The sequence below is a fragment of the Ahaetulla prasina genome, chromosome 1, assembly GCF_028640845.1.
Source record: "Ahaetulla prasina isolate Xishuangbanna chromosome 1, ASM2864084v1, whole genome shotgun sequence".
NCBI classification, from domain to species: Eukaryota; Metazoa; Chordata; class Lepidosauria; order Squamata; family Colubridae; genus Ahaetulla; species Ahaetulla prasina.
The window spans coordinates 86880626-86905787 of record NC_080539.1 but is presented as its reverse complement, the minus strand read 5'-3'; the positions used below and the strand labels follow the sequence as shown (position 1 = coordinate 86905787).

General features: G+C 36.7%; 1 protein-coding gene across 5 annotated transcripts in view; it reads left to right on the top strand.

Annotated features, from left to right (window-relative positions):
- Nucleotides 1–23764, top strand: part of SMOC2 (SPARC related modular calcium binding 2) — a 163510-nt gene extending 139746 nt beyond the window's left edge. For 3 of the 5 annotated variants that reach the window (XM_058167506.1, XM_058167496.1, XM_058167476.1), the window contains exons 10-13: nt 8685–8787; nt 12905–13179; nt 14030–14073; nt 19740–23764. In XM_058167506.1, coding sequence (XP_058023489.1) covers nt 8685–8787; nt 12905–13179; nt 14030–14073; nt 19740–19763 — 446 coding nt within the window. In that variant the 3' untranslated portion in view covers nt 19764–23764. The remainder of the gene's footprint in view (nt 1–8684; nt 8788–12904; nt 13180–14029; nt 14074–19739) is intronic. The other 2 variants (XM_058167515.1, XM_058167486.1) reach the window with 1 other exon arrangement.
- The last annotated feature ends 1398 nt before the right edge of the window (nt 23765–25162 follow it).

The window sequence follows — 25162 nt, the reverse complement described above, 5'->3', positions numbered from 1 at the left end:
ACTTCAAAACCAGGTCAAAATTCTCTTTAATTCTGGAAAGATGAATGATTGGCAGTGGTGGCAGGAATTTTTAGTCTAATATATGTCCAGTTTTCACTGGCAGAAAAATAAAATAGTTCAAGCTTGGGACATTTTCAGGATGACCAAAGTCTTTTTTCCCCCCCACACTTGGAATAGAGCATTTAGGCATTTTCACATTGCTATTCCTAATGTTTTAACAGTTTTAACCTTTCTGTCTCTGGTTGATTGTGTGACTATAGAATCATGTTATCCAGAGGTGGGTTTCAGCAGGTTATGACCAGTTCTGGAGAACCGGTAGTAAAAATTCTGACTGGCCCCGCCCCCATTTATTCTCTGCCTCCCGAGTCCCAGCTGATCAGGAGGAAATGGGGATTTTGCAGTAACCTTCCCCTGGATTCGGGTGGGAATAGAGATTTTACAGTATCCTTCCCCTGCCACGCCCACAAGCCACACCAACAGAACCGGTAGTAAAAAAATTGAAACCTACCACTGATGTCATCTGTATATATAGAATTAGTATCAATAAAGGAGAATATTTATAGCTCAAGGTTGAAATAACGGTGCTCTCTGTGCTTGGTTGTTTTCTTGCATATGTTTCATTACCTGAACTAGGTAACTGGCAACATGGAAGCTTCCGGCCTAATATAGCTTACTTGGAGTTGGGGGTTTTTCTGGAATGTTAAGTACCTGATAATGTTACCTAGTTTGGGTAATGAAACATCAGCAAGAAAATAATCAAGCTCAGAGAGCATCAGAATTAATATTCTTTGGAAAAAGTAGACTTGCTTCAGCATACAAATTATTTGACTGATGTAAGTGTTGTCTAAGGGGATTCTCAATCATCCAGGTCATGGTTGTCCCAAAGATGCTTTTTCCAGAAGGCAACTTGATTTTCTTGTTGTTGTTTTTTCTTTGAAAACATTTCACTTCTCAGTCAGGAAGCTTCTTCAGTTCTAACTGACTGGTGGGGAATGGTGAGGATTTCCCACCAATCATTTAGAACTAGGAAGCTTTGTGGATGAGAAGTGAAATGTTTTCAAGGAAAAAAACACCCCCAAAAATTCTAATTGCCTTTTGAAAAAAGCTCCTTGTAATTGATATAAAGGCCGTGAGAGTTTTTATCATAGAATCCCCTATTTACATAGTCATTGTTCATACATAATTGGTGTTAGTATGAACATGGTTTCTCCACAGGAGCCTCTATCCAATAGCATGCCCATGACAGCCATATAAGTGTTTGAGATCTCAGCAGAATACTTTGAACATGATGTGTAGCCAAAGGCCTATATGTTACATGGTCTGCATAACATTGGAAAACTTAGCATTATATAGCTGAAAGTTGAGGTGAAGTGTTTGTATATATTCTTGTCACGTGAGTTATGCCTTGGTTGGACCAAGATTTGTATGGTTCATTTTCTGTTTAAATGGAAAACATACTTGCGGGCAAAACTATTTCTAAAATAAACACTTAATTCTGTGTTACATCGTTGAACCTGCAGTGTAACATTATGTGGTTTCAACTTCAACCTTTTAACAAGAAATTATTTATGTAAGCTGTCAAAGCCATACAATATAGGTGATTGTGGGAAAAAAGAAGAAATTGAAGCAAAAAAGGTGCATTGACAACATTTTTTGACAAGCTCTCTTGCTGGCCTTTTCTTGTCTGTATAAAAGAATTCACTGAAGGTAAATTATTCATGACATCACCTTAGATTTTCCCCAGCTTTTATTCCCAGCCTGTTGAAATTAATCACAGCGGGAATCTCAGGAGAATACTTCAGTGTTTGATACCACTTTCACAGAACAGAGATTCCACTGTGCAGTTGTTAGGGCACACTCATTCACCAATATCGAACCTCAGGAGAGGACAACATTTGTCCTGTGTTGGCTTAAAGTTTGGTCTTTTTGTGTTTTCACATCGGGTTAAGCAGCAGAGTAGCAAAATTTAGAATGACATCTTTTCTGTTTTGCTTACATATCATTTTTCCACAAGGAGCGTTCTATTACTTAAATGCAGTCTCTATTACTTAAATGCATCTCACTTATATGTGACACACATTTCAGAAACCATACACAATTTTGTGAAAAGTGTTCTGTTCTTTTCTGAAGTGCATTTTCTTTGTTGATTGGTTAACACCATGAAGGCTGCCCATAAGAGACTGCACTCGAAAACCACAAGCAAGCTGTTGGACTAATACTGCTCACTTCTCCCTAGATCAATTTTGAAAGATTATTGTCAGATTGCACTTTTTTCATGATAGAGTGATATACAGTTATTGCCTATACATGCCCCTCTGTGTGTGCGCACGTGCTCTCTCTCTCTCACACACACACACTATAAAAATGTAAATATATATTGGAAAAAAACAATATGGCAGAAATATAAAATAAATAAATCTGTTTTAAAATAGCAGTATTGATCAGATTTGGCCAAATCACAAATACTGCTCTGAGTCAGGCTGTTTGGGGAAGGTTCACTTAATATTCTAACTAAAGGAATCCACTCGGAGCCTTTCCCAAAGCTTTGTTAGTGATCTGGAGGAGCACAAAATGATTTGGAGAGCTTAACAGAGTTTCCTGGCCAACAGCTTTAATTTCTAATCAGAGTGAAAATTCCCAGCCAGGCTTTCTGATCTCGGTGCTTGGAGAGGGGGAAGTAATATTCTGCAGATTTATTCCAGGATTACTTCACATTAACCCTAATGAGTAGTAATATTAAAAGAGTCCCATGGAGTGTGTGGGGCCTAAGAGGATGTAAGATTTGGAAAATGCTGATTTATAATCTTGTGCCTTTGCCATTGTAGATTTCACAGCCCTTGTTTTCATGTTTCATTTTTAGGACTTTGGTACCAACCAAACAAAACTCCTTTAAACTATGTCTATTAAGATTCTCAATCATCTAAGTCAGGGGTCTCCAACCTTGGTCCCTTTAAGACTTGTGGACTTTAACTCCCAGAGTTCCTCAGCCAGTTTTGCTGGCTGGGGGACTCTGGGAGTTGAAGTCCACAGGTCTTAAAGGGACCAAGGTTGGAGACCTCTGATCTAAGTCATGGTTGTCCCAAAGGTGCATTTTTTCCCCAAAAGGAAACTGGATGTTCTTGGGGTTTTTTCTTTGAAAATGTTTCACTTCTCATCCAAGAAGCTCCTTCAATTCTGGATGAGAAGTGAAACATTTTCAAAGAAAAAAACCGAGAACATCCAGTTGCCTTTTGGCAGGGACGGGAAACACCTTTGGGTTCTTTAAGCTATTTAAATTCACCATAGCTCTTCTGCTTGTGTCCCTCGGAAATTGGGCAGGCTTCTCCCCTTGAATGATTATGGCATTTACAGAAAAAACTTTCTGTTCCCCACTAGTCTTCATGGATATGAATAAGAGTTCCAGCTACAATCTTGGGGGATTGTAGGTCTTTCTAAAGCTCTCTTTGTGGAAAAGGAGGGAGTTTCAAGGGGAGGGAAGAAGGATCTCTTTCATCTGTTATGTTAAGATTGTGTTATGATTTCATGTATTAAGATTTCAAGTGATGGGAAAACTCTGCTTGAGATCCAGGGGAAATTCTATTAGTCAAGGCAGACCATTCCAAAATATGTAAAAAATGGATTGATTGACACAAAGCTGCTGCTTCTCATTAGATTATAACAAAAAAGTGTTAAAATGTCAAAGGAAATTCAGGTTTGGTCCTGTCGGTGAGTATTTCATCAATTTTATTTTAGCTGAGGAAGCTCTGAAGGTTGGAAAAGAGAAAACTTTTTCCTCCTATATAACATCTTTCTGTACTGGAGAGAGAAAGAATTTGGTGTTGTTGGATTTTGTTTTGTATTTTATGCATGCATTCATTATATATTCCCTGCCCCATACCTTTTCCTCCAGATTATTTATTGTGGACTTCTTTAAATCAATATTTTTTAAAAACAAAAAAGAAATGCAATGAATTAATATTTCATTGCTTTTTTTTTTGCCCCTGTGGAGTTCTTTAAATATATAGAAAGCACTGCTTTAATTTTTGTGGGCCCCATTTTTCTTCTAGAGCAATAGGCAATCAACCATCCACATTTATTATTAGAAGAATAGGAAAATAATCATTGATGCTAAAAAAAATGAAAATTATGAGAACAACCTATTGAGCTCAGGACCTGGGACATTTGAAGCAAAAATGTCACAAGTGATTGTTAAATATGATTCTAAGTAAAGGTCATTTGCTAAATTGTACTCATAAGATCTACTGCCTGCATTTCATCATTTATTAGAAAAGAATAGAATATAATTTTTTATTGGCCAAGTGTGATTGGACACACAAGGAATTTGTCTTGGTGCATATGCTCTCAGTGTACATAAAAGAAAAGATACGTCCATCAAAAATCATAAGGTACAACACTTAATGATAGTCATAGGGTACAAATAAGCAATTAGGAAACAATCAATATCAGTATAAATCGTAAGGATACAAGCAACAAAGTTACAGTCATAAGTGGAAGGAGATGGGTGATGGGAACTATGAGAAGATTAATAGTAGTGCAGACTTAGTAAATAGTTTGACAGTGTTGAGGGAATCATTTGTTTAACAGAATGATGGCATTCAGGAAAAAACTGTCCTTGTGTCTAGTTGTTCTGGTGTGCAGTGCTCTATTGTTCTACTTGTTTATGGATTCTCTATTCTTTTTAAAAATTCCCTTTATTTGAATCCATTTTTCTTTCAATTCTTTAACATAAATCTCACTATGACTGTTCATTATGCATATATGACAGCTGGATAGACAAGCAATGGAAAGAATCCCAAACCATGCCTTTGTTCCTTTCAGATGAACTTCTAAGCTTCTTCAATTGTGATATGACAAATTGATATGTAACTGAGGAGTCCTTGGTGCTGTCTGAGCTTGCTTGTTTTCTTGCAGATGTCTCATTACCTAAGCTAGGTAATGTGGTCAGTGCCAGTCACCTAGTTTGGGTAATGAAATGTCTGCAAGGAAACGAACAAGCTTCATCCCAGTATGACATCAGTAGGAATTAGAATTGTCCAATTTAAATTCACTAGGTTATACAAAAATATAATTTCATTTGGATCAACAGAAATATCAAGAGTCACAAGTACAGGACTAAAAAAATACTGTCAGCTGAGAAGACAGATTTACTAGATTTACTCTAGGCAGATATTTAAGCCCCCATTCCCCACACTTGAAAAATAGTTCTCAGCCTTTTGACTAAGTTCAGGTATAAATATGTTATATCCTTGCCAATTGTTGAAAGTGAGCTTGGGAAAACATAGCATTCATATTTAACAAAATACTCTGTGATATAGATCTATCTATCTATCTATCTATCTATCTATCTATCTATCTATCTATCTATCTATCTATCTAATACAGATATAGATATAGATATATACACACTGTACATATATATATATGTATGTATATATGTGTATGTATATGTATATAATAACATATTAGTGTGCGCTAATATATGTTAGTGTGTGCATGTGCTACTATATTTTAATTCCGGTAGAACAATTGATAACTTGCTAAGGTATATTGAGATTCTTATGAATGCCAATCCTACCAGTTCATCTATTTGATTTTGATAATGTATTTTATTGCAAACTCTGAGATTAAACCAGATAGTTGTAAGGGACTAAGGGACTGCATCCCTATGGAGAAAAATAAGAAATGTAGGTGAAAAGGACATAAACAGTTTGAATAATAAGCTTTATAAATGTTAGGAATTTGCTTTACTTACTGCAGCACTCTAGTACAAAATATTAATTCCCTAATTATGTGCATGAATTTTCAATAAACGATTGTGAAGACTAAATACATCCTGCCTATACGGAAAAGTCTGGCAATTTTTGCTGTCAGAAGAGGTACAACAGATGTCAGTAGCATATGCCTTCAGTATCAAACCCACAAAAGTCGAGAAAAGTCTGAACTATATTTTACAAGTTATCTACTACATGAGCTGCAAGAAAGATGAATGAGAATCTGGCAAGGGAGCGCTATGGATTAGGCTCAGTGAAGCAAGCGGTGACTTGTGCTGATTTAGCTCCAGTCCAATCCTGTCTCTAGAGAGTTTGGCAGAGCTGGCCAGCTCCACCTGATTTGCCAGGAAACCTTCACCCCCTTCCTGGCAATGCCAACTTCCTATTGTAGAGAGGGAACATTTGGCGTCAGACATACTGTCTGTTCAGAGATCTTAGTGATAGATTTGGAGAGCTCCGCTGTAACCCAACCATTTGTAGTTCTTAGATGGGCCTGCTTTCAAAAATACAATGTCAGGTTTTATTCAGCGTTTTGATTCTCTCATTTCCATCAGAACACACCTGGTTGGATCTCTCAGATCCTACAACCTTGGTTGGTGGTAGAGGAGTGGTGCCCCACCAGAGTTTTCACAAAGTTACCTTTTACCAAAACGTTAACATCTTTTTGGCCTTATCCTAAATGGTGCCAAGACATACTTCAGTAAATAAGCAACATACTGCGATGTATCGTTGTAAGCAAGCAGACAGACATTAGTTTGAAATATTTATGCTTTACAGACTTTGCCTTTGGCAATCGTCTGAAGATGTAATGGCATGCATGCATCTGCCCAAAGCTACTTGAACTTCTGATGAAATCTCTGCTGCCTTCTGTTCCATTTTCCTGCTTGTTGGCTTTAGCTGCTGTATGGTTTTCGGTATGTAGATTTATAGAGAGGTTTTATTACTGATAAAATAATTTATTGTAAATTATTTTCTAATTATTTCTACTTTTTGAAACCCTAATAAGTTTAAAAATCGCATGAATAAAAAACATCACATGTACTTGAAAAGAAGGTAGTCTTGATTTTAAGAGAAACACCCAATCCTACCCAACAAGATTGAAAATAATATCGGAGAGAATTTCTTCTCTTGCTCATCCAGTATCACCAACTCCATCTAAAAACCTATCTAGGAAATTTCTCTTCCAACCAATAAACATTTGTTTGACTGACACATACACAAACACACACTCTTATTCACACTATATAAGTATGTAAATGCCAGTTAAAATCCACGCTAAGAACAAAAAGACAGAACCGAAGAAGAAATGGTTTGTAGTGCTGAAATTAATGACTTCTAATTAAGTACTAAAAATATTTCTTTTATAAATTTAATTGATTCTCCATATTTATTTATTTTTAATTTTTATTTATTTATTTTGTCAAGCATGTATTAGATAACTGATATAAGTATAAACATGAAATGGATACGAATAAAAGGGAACATTAGGACATGGACAGTAGGCATACTGGTACACTTATGTACACCCCTTAAAGACCCCTAAAGGAATGGGGTGAGGGCGATAGTAGACAGTCTAAGGTTAAAGGTTTGGGACTTTGAGGAAGAAACTACAGAGTAAGGTAGTGCATTCCAGGCATTGATCACTCTGTTGCTGAAGTCATATTTTCTGCAATCAAGTTTGGAGCAGTTTGTATCTATTGTGGTTGAAGCTGAAGTATTCATTGGCAGGTAGGACATTGTAGCAGATAATTTTATGTACTACGCGTAGGTCGGACCGAAGATGGCGAAGTTCTAAATTGTCTAAGCCCAAAATTTCAAGTCTGGTGGCAGAAGGTATTCTGTTGCGAGCAGAGGAAAGGAGGACTCTTCTCATGAAATATCTCTGGACTCGTTCGATTGTATTAATGTCCAATATGCAGTGCGGGTTCCAGACAGATGAGCTGTATTTGAGAACTGGTCTAGCAAATGTTTTGTATGCTCTAGTTAACAGTACAATATTACCAGAAAAGAAGCTACACAAGATTAGGTTAACAACTCTTAATGCCTTTTTGGCAATGTTGTTACAGTGAGCTCTGGCACTTAGATCATTAGTGATGAGTACTTCAAGGTCCTTGACAGAGTGAGGTTTTTGTACGAGGTCATATCTGCCCAGCTTGTATTGTATGTTCTGTTTTTTTTTGTGTTTTTTTTTTGCTGGTGTGTGAGACAGAGCATTTGTTGGTTGAAATTTGGATATGCATATTCCAACCACATACTCTCATAAATTCCTGCCACACCCAGACACGCACAACTGCCTCATGTAAAGATACTTTCTCTTTTTAGAAGTAAAACGCAGAGGGAAGAAAATAAAAGGATGGAGATGGGGGTAAGGTAAAAAGAAAAGGGATGGTGTTAGTGGTAGAACCTGAACTGGATGACGATGACAAGAGAAGAGTTAACTGAACAACCAGCACCAAATAAAAATGTGGAAGAAACTCCGAATGTTATTGAACCTTTTGAAGGACAAACTTTTCTAGGATTAAAAAGGGACAGATGGAGTTCTTGAGCAAACAGAATATGAAGATTCCTCTTGATGGAAATTGGGTTGCGATTACACAAAATATGTCTTTGTGGTGTCAGCAAAACCATACCGATGTAAGAAATTATATAAAATTTCTACTAGACCCAGTAAAAATTATCTTTGGCAGCATTATAACTTCAATAACTTGAGCAGCTTCATTTTGTAAAATTATGAACTTTTTCTCTGTTCTGTGGAAGTTCTCTGAACCTTAAATGATTCACCCAGGGTCAGATTCGGAGCAATCCTAAAATGCAATGCCATGATATCCCTTTTCCAGCTCCGTTGAAGCTTTCCAATAAAGCAAACTGAAATAATGCAAACAATAAAGGATAGATTTTTTCCCCCCATTTTAGGTTGTCCTGGTGCCAAAAAGAATGAATTTCTGACCAGCGTTCTAGATGCACTTTCCACAGATATGGTACATGCTGTTTCTGATCCTGCAGTGTCTTCCAGCAGGTGGGTTCTTCTTTCCCAAAAAAGTGGACATCTCCTTTTTGCAAAACCTGTGCAATGGCTGAAAAATATTGGTGCAATAACAGAAATTAAATAATTGCACAATTCATTTAAAAGAAGAACTGTATTTTACACAATAGCATCTCATATTTTGTAGTTTTTAGTATCCATAATATATATTTCATCTATCATAGATAAAACAATAGTACGAATTTATTCCATATAAGCACAAAGTAATCGTTATTGGATATTATTTCTTTTTAAAGCAGCAAACTTGAATATAAAGTATCAGATCTTGTATGATTTATGTTATTTTTGATTTTTTTCCCCTGCTTTTTTTTATTCTGTTGTTGTATACTGTTCAAAACTGTTTGGAATAGAATGGTATAAAAATGTCAGCAGTAAAAATAAAATTTAGCAGAGCATAGTCCTGATTAAAATTACTTATAAGTAAAATGCTTTGAAAGCAAAGCAACTTAATCTGCTCATGACTAACTCAATTTTGACCAGATTGAATGGGAAGTACTCTTAGCTGGGTTTGGGCCATAGGACTGTGGAAATTAAAGATCTCAGACTCTACTCTGGAAGAATGGTGGGTAAGAAGAGAAATTTGGGTCTACTAGTACATCTCTGTGTGTTTTGTAGAAGGTTGGCCAGGATTTCTATGTAAGATCCAGAATTCATCAGTTTAAAACAAACTCACTGACATAAGATTACATCTACATTTAACTTTCTGCCTGCCAACTGTCAAATAACAAAACACTTTTAACAGTTAAGTTGCTGAAAAAAAGGGTGACTAGAGAAAAACCAAACTCAAATATTTACATGAAAGTGTATGCATTTCTGCTGCAGCCCTGTATTTTGAAAGCTCCTTTCTTAAGGCTAAGTTAGTGCCCAACCTGAAGGCTTTCTGGAGATTGGTAAAACTGAGTTTAGGGAGGGATAGAGAGATGCCATATGTTGTTTGTATTATAGATTTGGATTTGTGGTATTATTTCAGTTTTAATTGTGTTTTTAGAATTTTTGTTGTTATTGTAAACCATTGGGAATCCTAGTAGGATATGGGAGGGAGGGAGGGAGGAAGAGAGAGAGAGAGAGAAAGGGAGGGAGAGAGATTGACAAAACAGTACATTCCAGATGTTTTAGTAGCGCCATTAATACCTGGAAACTTAAGAACCTTAAGAGTTGCAATGGACAAAATGAAATGAACAATTCAATTTCATTTGGAATGAAAAATAGAATAAAGGTTAGTATTGTTTATATGTATAAATTGTAGAATGAAGAAATGAAATATTCAGACTTGTGGGTCCAGGTTTTAAGAAACGTAACACATGTGTCTTACAATTTAAAAAAGAAGTCAATTGACCAAAAAACATTATTTTCTTCGAAGACATTTTTAAAAAGTTGCGAGTCATATTTTTTTTGTGCTGGTATTATTAGAAATTTTACTAAAATTTCTAGTACTGAATATGAATTGGTTTTGTCCAGCCATAGCTTTGTTTTGGTCAGAACCTGCCTATAATATGGAAATCAGATGTACTGATGCATGTGATAACTTGTTTGCTAAAATAACATTAAATGTTTAATCCTACATATGTATTCTAGAATTAGTCCTACTGAGTGTAATAATAAAACTATATAGAACTGAAGGAAGCACAGGCATAAAAGCCAACCTTTTAAAATATTTTGAAGAAATATTAACTTGAGATTTCCCATCTTTTTCCCATGCCAGTCATTCAAGAATTTATGGGAGAGAAGACAAATGGTGGACAACCTCATCTGCAAAGACATTTTTCTACAGTTTATTGATTTTCCCATCCAACAGGATTGTTGTACATATTCTATTGTGCATTGTTACCTCTTGGCATGAGACAGTAATGAAGAGGAATGTAGCATAGCTCTTAAACATTTAAACTAAATCCTGTTGTGACCCAGGCCCAAGTAGGTAGTAGGAAACTCAGTCAGTGAAAAAACAAAAACAAATTTTATTCGAACAGCTGAAAATTACTCCATTGCAACTAAATTAAAGCAAATTCCTCCCAACACAAATTCCTCAGTCCTATCGTAAACCTTGGTCCAATCAGGCAAACTGCCAAAGGCCTTTCTTGGCAAACATTCAGAAGTCACCGATACAAAAAATAAATGCAAGAAGACGAAGCTATCAACGTTGTTTTCCAACAAAGCCCAAACGCCATTGCTGGTCTGTTTTAAGCCTTATGGGAGGGGGCAATCATTTCTTGGCTCTCCTCCCAAGTCATCCTCTTTGCTTGAGCTGCTCTTGCCTTCTGGGAGCTCTTCTCATGCGTGCATTAGGAACAGGCTCCTCCTGTTCCTCTGCCTCACTACTATCAGTCTCTGGAGTCCGGACCTCACTCCCCAATGGCCCTGGCCCCACCTCAGCCTCATCGCTGTCTGACTCAGCTCTGCAGGCTGCTGGCGGGCCACAACAAATCCATAGAAATTGAGGCTCCAGGTCATTCTCCCCAAAGCTTTATGTGAGATCCAGAGACCTTCAGAAGCTACTGTAAAAGTATTGTTTTGAATTGACCAAAAGAAAAAATGTTTAAAATATGAGCAGTCATATTTTAATTATAGAGCTAGTTTAGGATAGAAGTTTAGGCACCAGGCTAGAAACCAGGAAACCATGAATACTAGTCCCATCGTAGGCACAGAGTCATCTGGGTGACCTTGAGCTAGTCCCTCTTTCTCAGCCCTAGTAAGGAGGCAATGACAGAATAACAAAATGACAGAAGTGGAAGGGATCTTCTTGTAGGTCATTTAGTCCAACCCCCTGCTCAATCAGGAGACCCTATACCATTTCTGAAAAGTCCAGTCTCTTCTTGAAAGCCTCCAGTGATGAAGCTCCCACAACTTCTGAAAGTCAGCCATTCCATTAGTTGATTGTTCTGTCAGAAAATTTCTTCTTATTTCTAGGTCGAATCTCTCCTTGATCAGTTTCCATCCATTGTTCCTTGTCTGGCCTTTGGGTACTGTGGAAAATAGATTGTCCCCCTCCTCTCTGTGACAGCCCCTCAAATATAGGAACACTGCTGTCATGTCACCCCTGGTCCTTCTCTTCACTAGACTAGCCATGCTTAGTTCTTGCAACTGTCCTTCATATGTTTTAGCCTCCAGGTTCCTAATCATCTTTGTTACTGTTCTCTGTACTCTTTCTAGAGTTTCAACAACTTTTTATAGTGTGGTGACCAAAACTGGATCCAGTACTCTAGGTGTTTTCTAGGTTTCTAGGTATATTCTAAGGTTTTATAGAGCATTACTAATACCACATGTGATCTTGATCTGTTAGTGCAACATAGGATTGCATTCGCTTTTTTGGCTGTCTGCCACATACTGCTGGCTTATATTGTCTGCCACATACTGCTGGCTTATATTGTCTGCCACATACTGCTGGCTTATTGATTGTCCACTAGGATTCCAAGATCCCTCTCACAGTTACTACTATGCACAGTTTCACCTAATCTGTAATCTGTTCTTTTGGTTTTTCTTGCTTAAGTGTAAGACTTTATTTTTCTCTACACTGAATTTCATTTTGTTAGATAGGGCCCAGGGTTCAAGTCTGTCAAGATCCATCTGGATCTTGAGCCTATCGTTTACGGCGTTGGCTATTCCTGCCAGCTTAGTATTTTCTGCAAATTTGATAGGTTCCCCTGCTATTCCCTCATCTGTGTATGAAGATATTGAAGAGTACTGAGCCTAAGACGGAACCTTGTGGTTACTGCTTACTTCCCTCCATGTAGATCATTCCCACCATTAAGGACTACTCATTAAGTATGGTTTGCAGCTAGTTACAAATCCATCTGGTTGTGATGCCATATATCCCACTTTTTCTAGCTTACCAAGAAGTAGGCTGTGGTCTCCTTTACTCCCAAAAAATGACAAACCACGTCCCCAAATCTGTGCCAAGAAAAGTACAGGCAGTCACCAGAAATTCAACCCTGACCTGAAAGCACACTCATATGTGCACACACACAGTTATATTAATTGAACTGTATTTACATATAAATAAAGTTAAATTCAGTTTTGTCCTAAATTCTACTTTTCAAAAAGTTACTTTGCCCTTTTCATCATTTAACCAATTAATGAACTCTTTCTTTTGTAGGCTTTCAGAACCAGATCCAAACCATACCCTGGAGGAAAGAGTTGTTCATTGGTATTTTAAGCAACTGGATAAAAATGCTAGTGGCGACATCGGCAAAAAAGAAATCAAACCTTTTAAGAAATTCTTGAGGAAAAAATCCAAGCCCAAAAAGTGTGTGAAAAAGTTTGTGGAATACTGTGATGTGAACAATGACAAATCTTTGACAGTTCCAGAACTAATGGGTTGTCTGGGTGTAACAAAAGAAGACAATAAAGCAGATACAAAGAAACGTCATAGTAAGTGGAATTCCTTACTAGCTCTTGTACTATATAGCTCAGGTTTTGTTTTTTGTTTTTTTGTTTTTTAAATGGCCACTTTAAGATGTTTGGAGTTCAACTCCCAGAATTTTCCAGCCAGCATGCTCGGAGTTGAAGCCCATACTTTTCCGAATTGAAAAATACTGGTTTAGCTGCTATTGAATGAGATGACTGGACAAAATCAATGGAATTGAGTTTGCTTCTTTTATTTCTTAATGAGTTATTTGTAACCCAGATTTAGAATGGTTGTTAGCAAAGTCTGAAAACTATTCCGCTCCTTTAAGGGATGACATCTTATTGTGACCTCCTGGTACTGCCTCTATTTCACCCTCAGTTCAACCCCAGGTTTTATTCCCACTTTCAGTAATCAGCTCAGTTCTGAATGATTTGTTTGGGGATCTTTCCAGTCACTTGAAAAAAGTTTGAACGTTGTTTTTCTGGAAAAGGATATTCCCCAACCTAGCTAATATCTTCCTCTTGAGTGTGAGTTGTGTTTTTTGAGCTACATATAAAATGGCATTTGTCATCACAACATTTGAAGAAGAAGAAATGGCAAAGACAGACATTAAAACAATTAAAAGCAAAATAAATTTTGGAAATGAGCAAAAGCCTAAAGGCAGAATGTTTTGGCAAGAAATCTCATCCAGCATTCAGAAAAAGAGCATGTACAAAAAATATGCTGTTTCTATCAGACGCTGTTCAATGTTGGAGAAAGCCACCTTACTAAAAGTTAGTGTTGTGTCATGAACTTTAACTTAAAGTCTTTTTTAAATTGTTACATAGAATCCTGTTTACTCTCAAATAACTTCCAGTCTCTTTTGCTCCGCAGCAGCTCCCAGAAGACATGCTGAAAGTACTCCTTCTAACAGGCAGGTACGTATAAGAAGGTGGTGGAGAAAAGAACTTTTCCAGTCTCTTGATAGCATTTGAAATTTGCCTGGTTGGGTAACGTGAGAAAGCATTCACAAAGTTACTACCAAAGTCACCTCTGCAAGGAGAGAAACTAGCTACCAGGTTATATGATTATTTCTCATTTTCTGCTACTTTCTTGGCATTTATCCTCTCTAAACCAGTGAGAATTTAGTAAAGATTTTTCACACCTTTGGAAGAGTCTAGAAGAAACCCAAAATACTCCTTTCTACATCACTCATTGATTTAATTCCCTAAACATTTCTTACATTTTGAGCAAGGTGGCCTTAACTCTGGTAAAACTTGGAACTGCCCCAACCATTTATTTATTTTGATGATGTAATTGTTGTGGCTGTGAACATGTGACTTACTCTTCGTTCAAATCCAAAACTGGTTTTATTCTTCTCCCCTCTGGCCTCCTCCAGCTTTCCAGTCATCTGATAACATGTAAAGGATATAGTGCTATCTTTTCTCTCTTTTTCTTAAAGAATTATTTGATCCAATATTTCTGCTGACTCATTTGCAATTATTTTAAAAGCTCGTCCTGTGAAGTGATAGCCTTGAAATGGCCCTAGCTGTACAAACCATCTGTTGGCAGTTAACCGCTACAGCAATGGGAGGCCATAAAGAGTCCTCACAGATGCCAAAGGGGGCTTTCATTAGGAGAGCCCTCACTTGAAAGGAAGGCTTTGGAATTGAATCTGCTTCACAAGAAACATTTAAAAAGGAACTACTTACCTTAAAGACAACAATCAGCTCTGTTTCCATTAGGGAATGGGCCACAGATGATCCAAGACTCAATACACACATTATGCAGTGGTAAATTGGATCAATAGAATTGTGGTCTAAAAAGCTTTCAGACTGCAGGTGAGAAGTCATGGTTTGAATGGCCATCATTCAGTAAACTAGCATTTATGAAAAAGGACTATGCTAAAATATAATTGAACGTGGGGGGGGGGATCTTTTCTGCATAAGGTGATAGGGGAAAGCATTTATACCTGAGGTACCATAGCTGCTATACTATAAAGTATAAAAAGTATAAACACAATTTGGATACATGAAAAGAGTAAGTGAAAAGGAATATTAGGACAGGAACAGTAGGCAGGCAGGTGTGTTTATGCAGGCCCCCTTACAGACCTCTTAGGAATGGGGTAAGGTCAACAGTAGACAGTTTAGCTTAAAGTTTTGGGGGTTTGGGGAAGAAACAACAGAGTCAGGTAGGGCATTCTAGGCATTGACCACTTATGTGGTTACTGAAGTCATATTTTCTGCAATTGAGTTTGGAGCAGTTTACCTTGAGTTTGTATCTATTATTTGCTCATATATTGTTGTGGTTGAAGCTGAAATACTCATTGACAGGTAGGACATTGTGGTAGATAATTTTATGTACTATGCTTAGCTCAGACTGAAGTTGGCATAGTTCTAAGTTGTCTAAGCCCAAAATTTGGAGTCTGGTGTCATAAGGTATTTTATTGCAGGTAGAGGAGTGGAGGACTCTTCTTGTAAAATATCTCTGAACTCCCTCGATTGTATTTATGTCCAATATGCAGTGCGGGTTCCAGACAGATGAGCTGTATTCAAGAATTGGTCTAGCAAAAGTTTTGTATGCTCTAGTTAGTAGTACAATATTACCAGACAAGAAGCTACACAAGATTAGGATAACAACTCTTAGTGCCTTTTTGTCAATGTTGTTACAGTGGGCTCTGGCACTTAGATCTTTAGAAATGAGTACTCGAAGGTCCTTGACAGAGTGAGGATCATCTATAAGGTCATGTCCATCTAATTTGTATTTTGTATTATGTGACCCAGGAGATCTGAACTACTTTACTTTCACTATAGTTTGACTTCTGAGAGAGGTCTCATCCACACAAATATGAATGGTAAATGCTGTACCTGATGCTGAAGGCTTCAGGATAGATTTATCTGTTCTCTGAAGAAGAGCCAGAGAGCAACTGCCCTGGAGCGAGAAAACAGTGAAAGTGGGTTTCTCCCTGCTTCCTTTGATTCCATAGAATCAGAACCAGGGCATCTGAAGTTAGCTGGATGGAAGGCTGAAGGCCGTTATTGGAAAATGGAGTTTGCATGCATGATATGATAATGAATAGCTGTTAGGCGAGGTTATTCTGCTCTGTTGTAGTTGGACATCAATAAGAGCATTGCTAGTTGGCCCTTGGTTGATTGGTGGGAAGCTAGGTTACTAAGTGGTTTGGAAAAGGAGGAGAAGATAAGAATAAGGATAAGCCGGAGAAAGTATGGCAGGAAATGTTGGCATGGACTGGTTCATGGGAAGAGAGAAAATTACTGCAATTTCTAATCCAGGGCCCCTTCTCAAGCCATAAACCAGATATCCAGATTACTGAACACCTTGGATTTAGGTTGCTTTTGAACAACAGGTCTATCTGCCAAAAAATCTAACTGCACAACACATGTAGTTGGCCACGCATTAGATCTCACCTTTAACTTGAAGTTTATGTTATGTGATCTAGTTCCAGAGGATGTTTCCAACAATCGCTTTCTTGTGATTAACCAGAGCCACAGTCTGTGCAGGGAGAAGGGGCTGATTTCAGAGAGCACATGATTTTCTCAAAAGTTGGAAGCTAATCCTGTTGGACACCTTGTTGGTTCTGAAATACAAATATGACCAGGTTCTTGGACAGGTTTTTTTTTTTAATATACCAGTAGAAGAGAAATGATGACATAATCTAACCAGATAATGAAATGTTTGCAAGGAACAACCAAGCGTAGAAAGTGCAAAGGACTCCACAGGACTTTTCTGAGCTTCTCCTGAATGGAGAGTCTTGACCTGGCCACTTAACTTTGGGAAATGAAATAGATGAAGAGAAGCCTGAAGCAACCCTATCAGAAAGTGAAAAAAAATGGGGTGGCCAAAATCAGGAGATATTTATTAGATTTATAAGCTTCACAACTCTTATCACAACACTATTTATGCATCTATGGAATGTCAGCCAACTGTATTGTTGATGTGGCTCACCTCTCTTAGGAAAATACAGGCCAGAATAACTGATTGATGTAACTTGCAATAAACTTGGTTGAACATTTCATGGAAATTACCACTTGCAATTTGCTTTCAGTTGGAAGCCAGATAGGTGGAATCTATTGAGACTGGAGAAATGATGTCTTGTTATGTTTTCTGTAGACTCTGTAAATCTGTGAATCTCAGGGAAGTGATCTTAGCTCATGTACAGTCTCACTCACCCAGTTGATTAAAGTGTCCATAAAAGGATTAAGAGTTGAATCAAGGCAGTCATCAACACTTTTTAAAAAAATGAAGAAGAGGTTCCAGGAGTTCTGAAAGAGACATTGTTTGCCTGTTACTTAAGAGGCCAAGCCTAGATCTTGAGAAAGTGATAGAGCTGCAATTTTAAAGGTCTATTTAGAGGTTATGGAGATCTCTGGAGGATATATGGCAGTCTGTTTTTGGCTCCAGGCATGAGGTGAACATTGCATTTATAAATGGAATTTGTTCTTATGAATCGAAATTTATTTATGTATTTATTTATCATATTTGTTTTTTAAATATGATTTTAATTGAGCTTATCAAACTATAAACCACAAGTAAAAATAAAGATAGTAGAAAATTGAGGAAGAAGAAGGAAAAGACTGTGGGTCTTTACTGTGGGGTAAAGAGAAAAAAAAAAGCATTAGCTTCTAACTTTTTTTAGGACAATAGATTAAAGGTAATAAAATTACAACCTTAACTATTTACTTTATACTGGCTATTTCTGTAACAACAAACCTTTCTACTCAGTATATCTGTTTCATTTTTTTTCTGTCTCAAGTACAAAATCTAGAAGCAGTTTCCAAGCAGAAACAAAAATTGGATGCATTCTTTTCTTTGATTAAAGCAGTTAATCTGGCCATTTCTCTAGCTCCATCAATTTTTCCAGCTACTCTTCCATTGTGGGAATTAATGTATCTTTCCATTTTTGCACATAGAGCAGTCAGTATGTACAACAAGAAAGTCTCAGATTTTTGTCAAGTTCCTTGTCCTTAAAACCTTTTAAAAAAAGTCTGTGGTTTGATTTTTATATTCATTTTAAGAATTTTCTATATTAAAATACAAATCTTACTCCAGTATTTATTTATCATACTTGTACAGCTGCCCAGCACATATGAAAGTAACTCTGGGCAGTATGCAATATTTAATTAAAAACAATAAATACATAAAAATATATGTATGTTCCAAAAAAAGTATATAAACTTATAGAATTAGAATTAGAATTTAGAATATTTTTTTTTTTATTGGCCAAGTGTGATTGGACACACAAGGAATTTGTCTTGGTGCATATGCTCTCAGTGTACATAAAAGAAAAGATACGTTCATCAAGGTACAACATTTACAACACAATTGATGATCAATATATCAATGTAAATCATAAGGATTGCCAGCAACAAGTTATAGGCATACAGTCATAAGTGGAAAGAGATTGGTGATGGGAACTATGAAACGATTAATAGTAGTGCAGATTCAGTAAATAGTCTGACAGTGTTGAGGGGATTATTTGTTTAGCAGAGTGATGGCCTTCGGGAAAAAACTGTTCTTGTGTCTAGTTGTTCTGGTGTGCAGTGCTCTATAGCGTCGTTTTGAGGGTAGGAGTTGAAACAGTTTATGTCCAGGATGCGAGGGATCTGCAAATATTTTCACGGCCCTCTTCTTGATTCGTGCAGTATACAGGTCCTCAATGGAAGGCAAGTTGGTAGCAATTATTTTTTCTGCAGTTCTAATTATCCTCTGAAGTCTGTGTTTTTCTTGTTGGGTTGCAGAACCGAACCAGACAGTTATAGAGGTGCAAATGACAGACTCAATAATTCCTCGTTTGGTTTTTTTAGTAATCCATGGCTCCGTGGGAATTGCCTCCTCCTGTGTTAGAATCTCCTCCGTGTTTGTAAAGACAGGCGGGGGTGAGATTAAAGAAAGCTGCTCCTTAAAGAAATGTTCCTTAATTTTATATACCAATATAGAAAGTATATTGGTATTATTTAAAATAATTATTAAAAAGCCCAAAAACAGAAGAAGATGATATTTCAACTCCTGGAACCCACCAAATGTGATTCCTTGGGGACTCACAGCGTACTTTCTCTGCCAGACCTGACAGGCTCAATGGATGTAATCAGAGTCAATTCCTCAGAGTATAGTTGTAGCTATACATCAGAGAGAGAGAGAGAGAGAGAGAGAAAGAGAGAGGGAGGGAGGGAGGAAGGAAGGAAGGAAGGAAGGAAGGAAGGAAGGAAGGAAGGAAGGAAGGAAGGAAGGAAGGAAGGAAGGAAGAATTTTGAGAGCTTCAAACAAAGCAATAGTTTTTCCACACACACCAGATTTACTTTCTATCAAATATGACAGTAGCTGGAGGCAAATCAGTTCTCCTCAGAGCTTTATTGCTTACTGTTGAAACAAAGGATAAAAAGAGAGAACTGTTTGCACTGTTTGATAATTGATAGCTGATCATTGCAAGATCCTGTTGTAATACATTTAGTGCATTGGAATATTCTAATCACAATACAGTTGTCTCAAAATTTTAGTAAAACTGTTCTTCTTTATTTTAATGTCATCATGTATACTATAGTAGCATACAACATGAAATACTATCTTCACAAATTTTTATTGGCAGCAATCCTCAAAGAAGCAAGGCTGAAGACTTCACGATCTCTCGGACATGTGGGAGATTCCCTCACCAAAGGTCAATAAAGAGCAACCATAGTATTTGCACTTTGTACTTTAAATGTAAATTCACTTTGTAGAAATGAGATATTTAAACAGACTTTTTTAAAAAAAATATCTGTGAAAATGTAGTAACAGCTTATTTTAAACAATTACCACATACAATGTATGTGTCTTTTTGCTGTTGTCTGAAATCTATGTCTTGGAGTTGTAAAAGTTTGCATTTAATCTGTTCTAAAAAGAATAATGTTCTGTCTTTTAGAAGCTAGCTTTATAGTATATATATTCGTATGTGTGTGTTTGTGTGTGCATACATATACATACACATATTTTCAGTAGAATTGCTTATTTTTATGTAACCGTTAATATTATTGTACCAGCTTGATCTGACATCTACTGAGCTCACAAAGTCACATAATCTATGTTTGAGGTTGCATGTTCTTAAAGCCACATAAAAGATTAAAAAGTGTTGGTGATTTAAGCACCTTATATAAGAACAGAGATTTTAGAAAGAGTTTAAGGTGCTTTTGTTGAAAAGATGGATACCTTTTCTCAAAAATGCAGTTGTACAGCTAGATTGCAACCACGCTAGTTTGAAAAAAAACCACACACACACACACACTTCTTGAATTTCCTATAATTTCTAGAGGGCAGGAATATACAGTATGTTTATTTTAGTTTCTATCATTTTGTTTTGGAGTGGTTTAATCAGCCAGTAAAGGGAAAGAAAGTTCATTCTGTCACTCAGAGCTGATTCTGTTAAGCCGCAGAATAGCAATAAAAGGACACATTTTGTTCAGCATTGTCGGTATAATTGTAAGGACACAAAGAAACTAAAACAGGTTTGTCCGTCTTTGCTGCTTCTTACACATGGATAGGCTAAACTATGAGACTTAGGAGCCCCAGGTCTTATGAAGTTAAACCTATAAGTTGGACAAATTATATACAGTTATAGTAAGGAGATGAAATTAGGCCAAGCTCTCTGCCTTGGAGCGTCTTTCTTGCCATCTGGGAGATGATCTTACAAGTTTTCATACCTTTCCTTCCAATCTGATGGAGGTAGGATTTTTCAGTTCATTTCTAGAATGCCTTAAAGGAACAAGAATTTGTAGATGTGTCCTTCATACCAAAAGCTTTTAAAGAAAAAATAATCATTTTGAAAATCTTAACTTTTTGATTTTGGACAAATTTTAGCCAAAGAGATCAAATGGATAAAGTAACTGAGTGTATATATTTAAAAAAGTAAAGAGGATAGCTATGATTGTTAACAATGATCAATATTCTTTTCAATTCATTAACAGAAGTTTTGCTCAATAATATGTGGAATAGCTTTTGGTGATTGTGTTCTGATTTGGTCTCTGTATTGTATTTATATATGCATTTATAATTGCCTAATAATGTATGATGACTTTATTCAAATTCAGTTTGAACAGTATAAAATGGGCATAAGACGTTTGGGCATAAGGAGAAGATAACCAGAATGCATAGGAATTTTTATGTCTTAAAAAAAAATTGTCACTTAGAATTTGATACTTTTTTATAATGCTAAACTTTGAATTTAAACTGTTTAGATTAAAAATATAGTGTGCTCCAAAATGTGTTTTTTGTTGTCTGTGGCTCATATATACCGTATATACTCGAATATAAGCCGATCCGAGTATAAGCCGAGGTCCCCAATTTTACCCCAAAAAACTGGGGTAAACTGGGGACTCGAGTATAAGCCGAGGGTGGGAAATGAGGCAGCTACCGGTCGGGGAAACCCTCCCTCCCTCAGCCGAGAAGGCTGGCGGCTCCCCCGCCCCGCCCTCTCACTGCACCGGCAGGGCTTCCCCGCGCTAATGCAAAAGCCCGCCAAGTTTGCGCCATCCGGTATAATGTGAAAAAAAGAAGAAAAAAAAACTCGAGTATAAGCCGTATATACTCGAGTATAAGCCGAGGGGACGTTTTTCAGCACAAAAAACGTGCTGAAAAACTCGGCTTATACTCGAGTATATACGGTAACTTTATTTGATTCTTAACAGATCAGTGAATGCATATTCTGTTTCCACATAATATTATACCTGTTTTTTAAACAAACAACAAAGATTGAAATCCTAAATTATGGAATAGTCAAATACTTGATACAATCATCTAAGTATTGACAAATACTGGATTTCCATTAACTGAAAAAATAGTAATAATTTCACACCACACAAGTTCCTAGTAACACTTGTGGCAGATCCTTGTGTGAATTGTGGCATCTAGATTAATGTGAGACGTGCAGATTAACACAGAATAAGCAGAGATAGAATTCTATTCTGACTCAAATTCTTTAGGAACTATTCATTTCAACATTTTGAAATGTTGTACCTATAATTGTATATAGCTGTGTACTTAAAATATAGTATACAAATGGAAATAAGAACAAAAGCAAAGCAGTTTTGTGATTAGAGTCAGGGGAAGAAAGAGACACTAGTATTCAATTTCCAGGCCCCAAAGGGTACAAAAGTTTTGGCTAGGCAGTTCTGGGTGATCAGTGCTTATCAGGAATGAAATTTCAATCAATTGTAAATATTTTTCTAGCCTTATCATGATTGTCAGTTTGAGCTGCACTGGAATTAAAATATCACTAGGGCAGAATGAGGTTAAATGAGTTTTAAAATACATGAACAAACAGGAGGACGAAAATATAAGAAGACTGCTGACAGATTTCTTGTGCTAGAAGAAACAAATTAAAGATATCTAAATCTGGCAAGATGACTCAACTTGGCATTTCCCAAAGATGTTTGCCTCTTTATACTCTGCCAGGAAGGACAAATTAGTGCTGGTTACTCCTTGACAAAGGCAATTTAGAATTACACCTGATATACTTACATTTGGGTATTATGCAGTTAGAGCAACTTATACTAAAACTGGTGTCAAAAAAGATTCCTTTAATGTAGAGAGTGAAAGGCTTATTGCATTTGGCTTATTTTTTTGTTTAAGAAAACAAATTGAGGTAATTATGGAGTAATTACTTCAACATTAAATGCAAACAAGTTAACTTCATTGATGCCTGAAACATTAGACTGATTACAGTAAATGATTGATGTACTGTAAACTCTGCTCAGTGTCCCAATATCTTATTGTATTTTTCTTAACCAAAAGCATATGTAAAAGGCATTCAACAAACAGAACAACTTAGTTTCCTTTCTCTGTCGAAAGCCCTCCTGGGTTGTTGATCTGTGTGATGCTGGCCTCCCTAAATAAATACCAGGAAATGCTTGGAGAAATGGGTGCTGCTTTTGGACCAGTTCCAGCCAATACCAAGTGGTAGAATACTTGGACTTATTGTCCCCCTTGTTCCCTGGACTTCTCCCTTCCACAAATAAAATATTCTTCTTATATTTCATAATATGTAAGCAACCCAGGAGAAGCCTTATTAAAGACAACCAAGAGAAGACAAATGTTTATTTTCTTATTATTGTTTCATTACTCATTTTAGTCAGCACATGCACTACAAAGCCATTTGCGCAGCAGGCATTTTTACTAAACCTGTAAGCTAGGTAGATAGGTAAGAAGTAAAGAAGCTGGTAGGACTCAAGCGAAGCTACCAGTGGTTGTTTGGAAAGACTCAAGTGACTTCACTCCACCTGCGCCAGGAGTCCTATGTTAATTGCCGCTTTGTTTTCAGATAGGAAGTGTTGCTTCTTACCTTTGCCCAAGTAATGTGTTCTATTAAACCCTCTTTCCACTTGTGACTGTCTGAGGATGTTAATCTCTTGTTCCTGCAAAGTAGTTTCATAACCATTTAGGAGTGATCCTTTCCTTACAGCTTTTGGAATGAACTTCCTGTTAATCTGAGGATGCTCACTCACTCATATATAGATAGATAGATATATTGAACAGTCTTTCATTGCTGACTATACTACTTTTAACATTGGTTTAATAATTGTACTGTAAACTACTGATAAACTTTGGTAACTGGTAGAATTTAATAAATATATCTATATTCCTTCCTTTTGGTTCAACTTTCCTTTGTGGTGAAACAAAGTAATTGCTGCTTTGCCTTAACATCAATTCAGGCAGAGGTGGGGTGGGGGGGTCTGGGTGTGTGTGTGTGTGTGCGCGCAGATGGCCTGGGGAATCCCTTGAGATGGTCACACCTGGGAGAGGAGAGAACACAATCATCTTGATCTTTTGAGATACCACCACTTTTCTTAAAGCACTGTCATGAATAAAGTGCCACTGCAAATCATTTGTACAGAATCATAAATACTTTCTCAGTTTCTTTTTTAGAATAGAATAGAATAGAATTTTTTATTGGCCAAGTGTGATTGGACACACAAGGAATTTGTCTTGGTGCATACGCTCTCAGTCTACATAAAGAAAAGATACCTTCATCAAGGTACAACACTTACAACACAAATGATGGTTATAGGGTACCTGTTCCTTCTTTAAAAAATAATGATTTGAAGGATGACACTCATAAAATCAAGTTTCCTATCTTTTACATGTATGCTACATGAATGGTCTTCAAAATCCCAGTTGGTTGCCGCACTTTTTTTAAAAAAAAGTTGTCGGTAAAAACAATGATGTCACATAGCCATTCAAGGAGGGCAAAGTCATTGAGATATTCAGATTAAAAATAGGGCTGCTGATAGATTTTATTTATTTGCAATGAGATTGTTCCCTGGCAAAATCCGAAAGTCTAAGAGATCTATGCCAGCTCAAGGTTTCTTTTACACAAAATGTATCAGCTGTTCTGATGATGCCAGCATTTTCCTGCACAAAGCTCAATATTGACATCTCCTGTTTCTTTCCATGACCTTAAAAACCTGTTCCATTCCTGACATAATTCAAACTCCTGAACATTTTAGTTTCTCTTTTGTTCAACCCTGAAGAGGTTGAGTCTTGAGAGAAGATCTGTTGCAACATGCGTATAAAAGGGACTGGACTTGCATCGCAAAATCACAATATTGCTTCTGTCAATCTGACATCCTTTGCCTCTTTTGCACATGGGAGGGGGTACCAAGGAAAATTGTTAGCTACCGTAATTAAATTGTAATTAATTAAATTAAATTATTTGCCACACATATTTAATCTCACATTAGAGCTATTGGCTATTATCGTATTGTTCACCAACAAATAACATCATTTTTCTGTGAAAAAGATTCCTTTTGCCTCTTTTTTGAATTTTCTTTACTCAGCTTCATTAGACATTCTGTGCTTTGAAAGAAAGCAATTCTCCTCACACTGTGCATAATTTTATTCATTTTTATCATGCCCATCATTATTTTTTTGCCATTTTAAGCACATTTTATTTCTTCTAGTTCTCAACTTGTGGTGGGATACACAGAAAAAAACCCCAACTGGATTCTAATTGCATCATTAAAGACATAAGATAACTGGCAA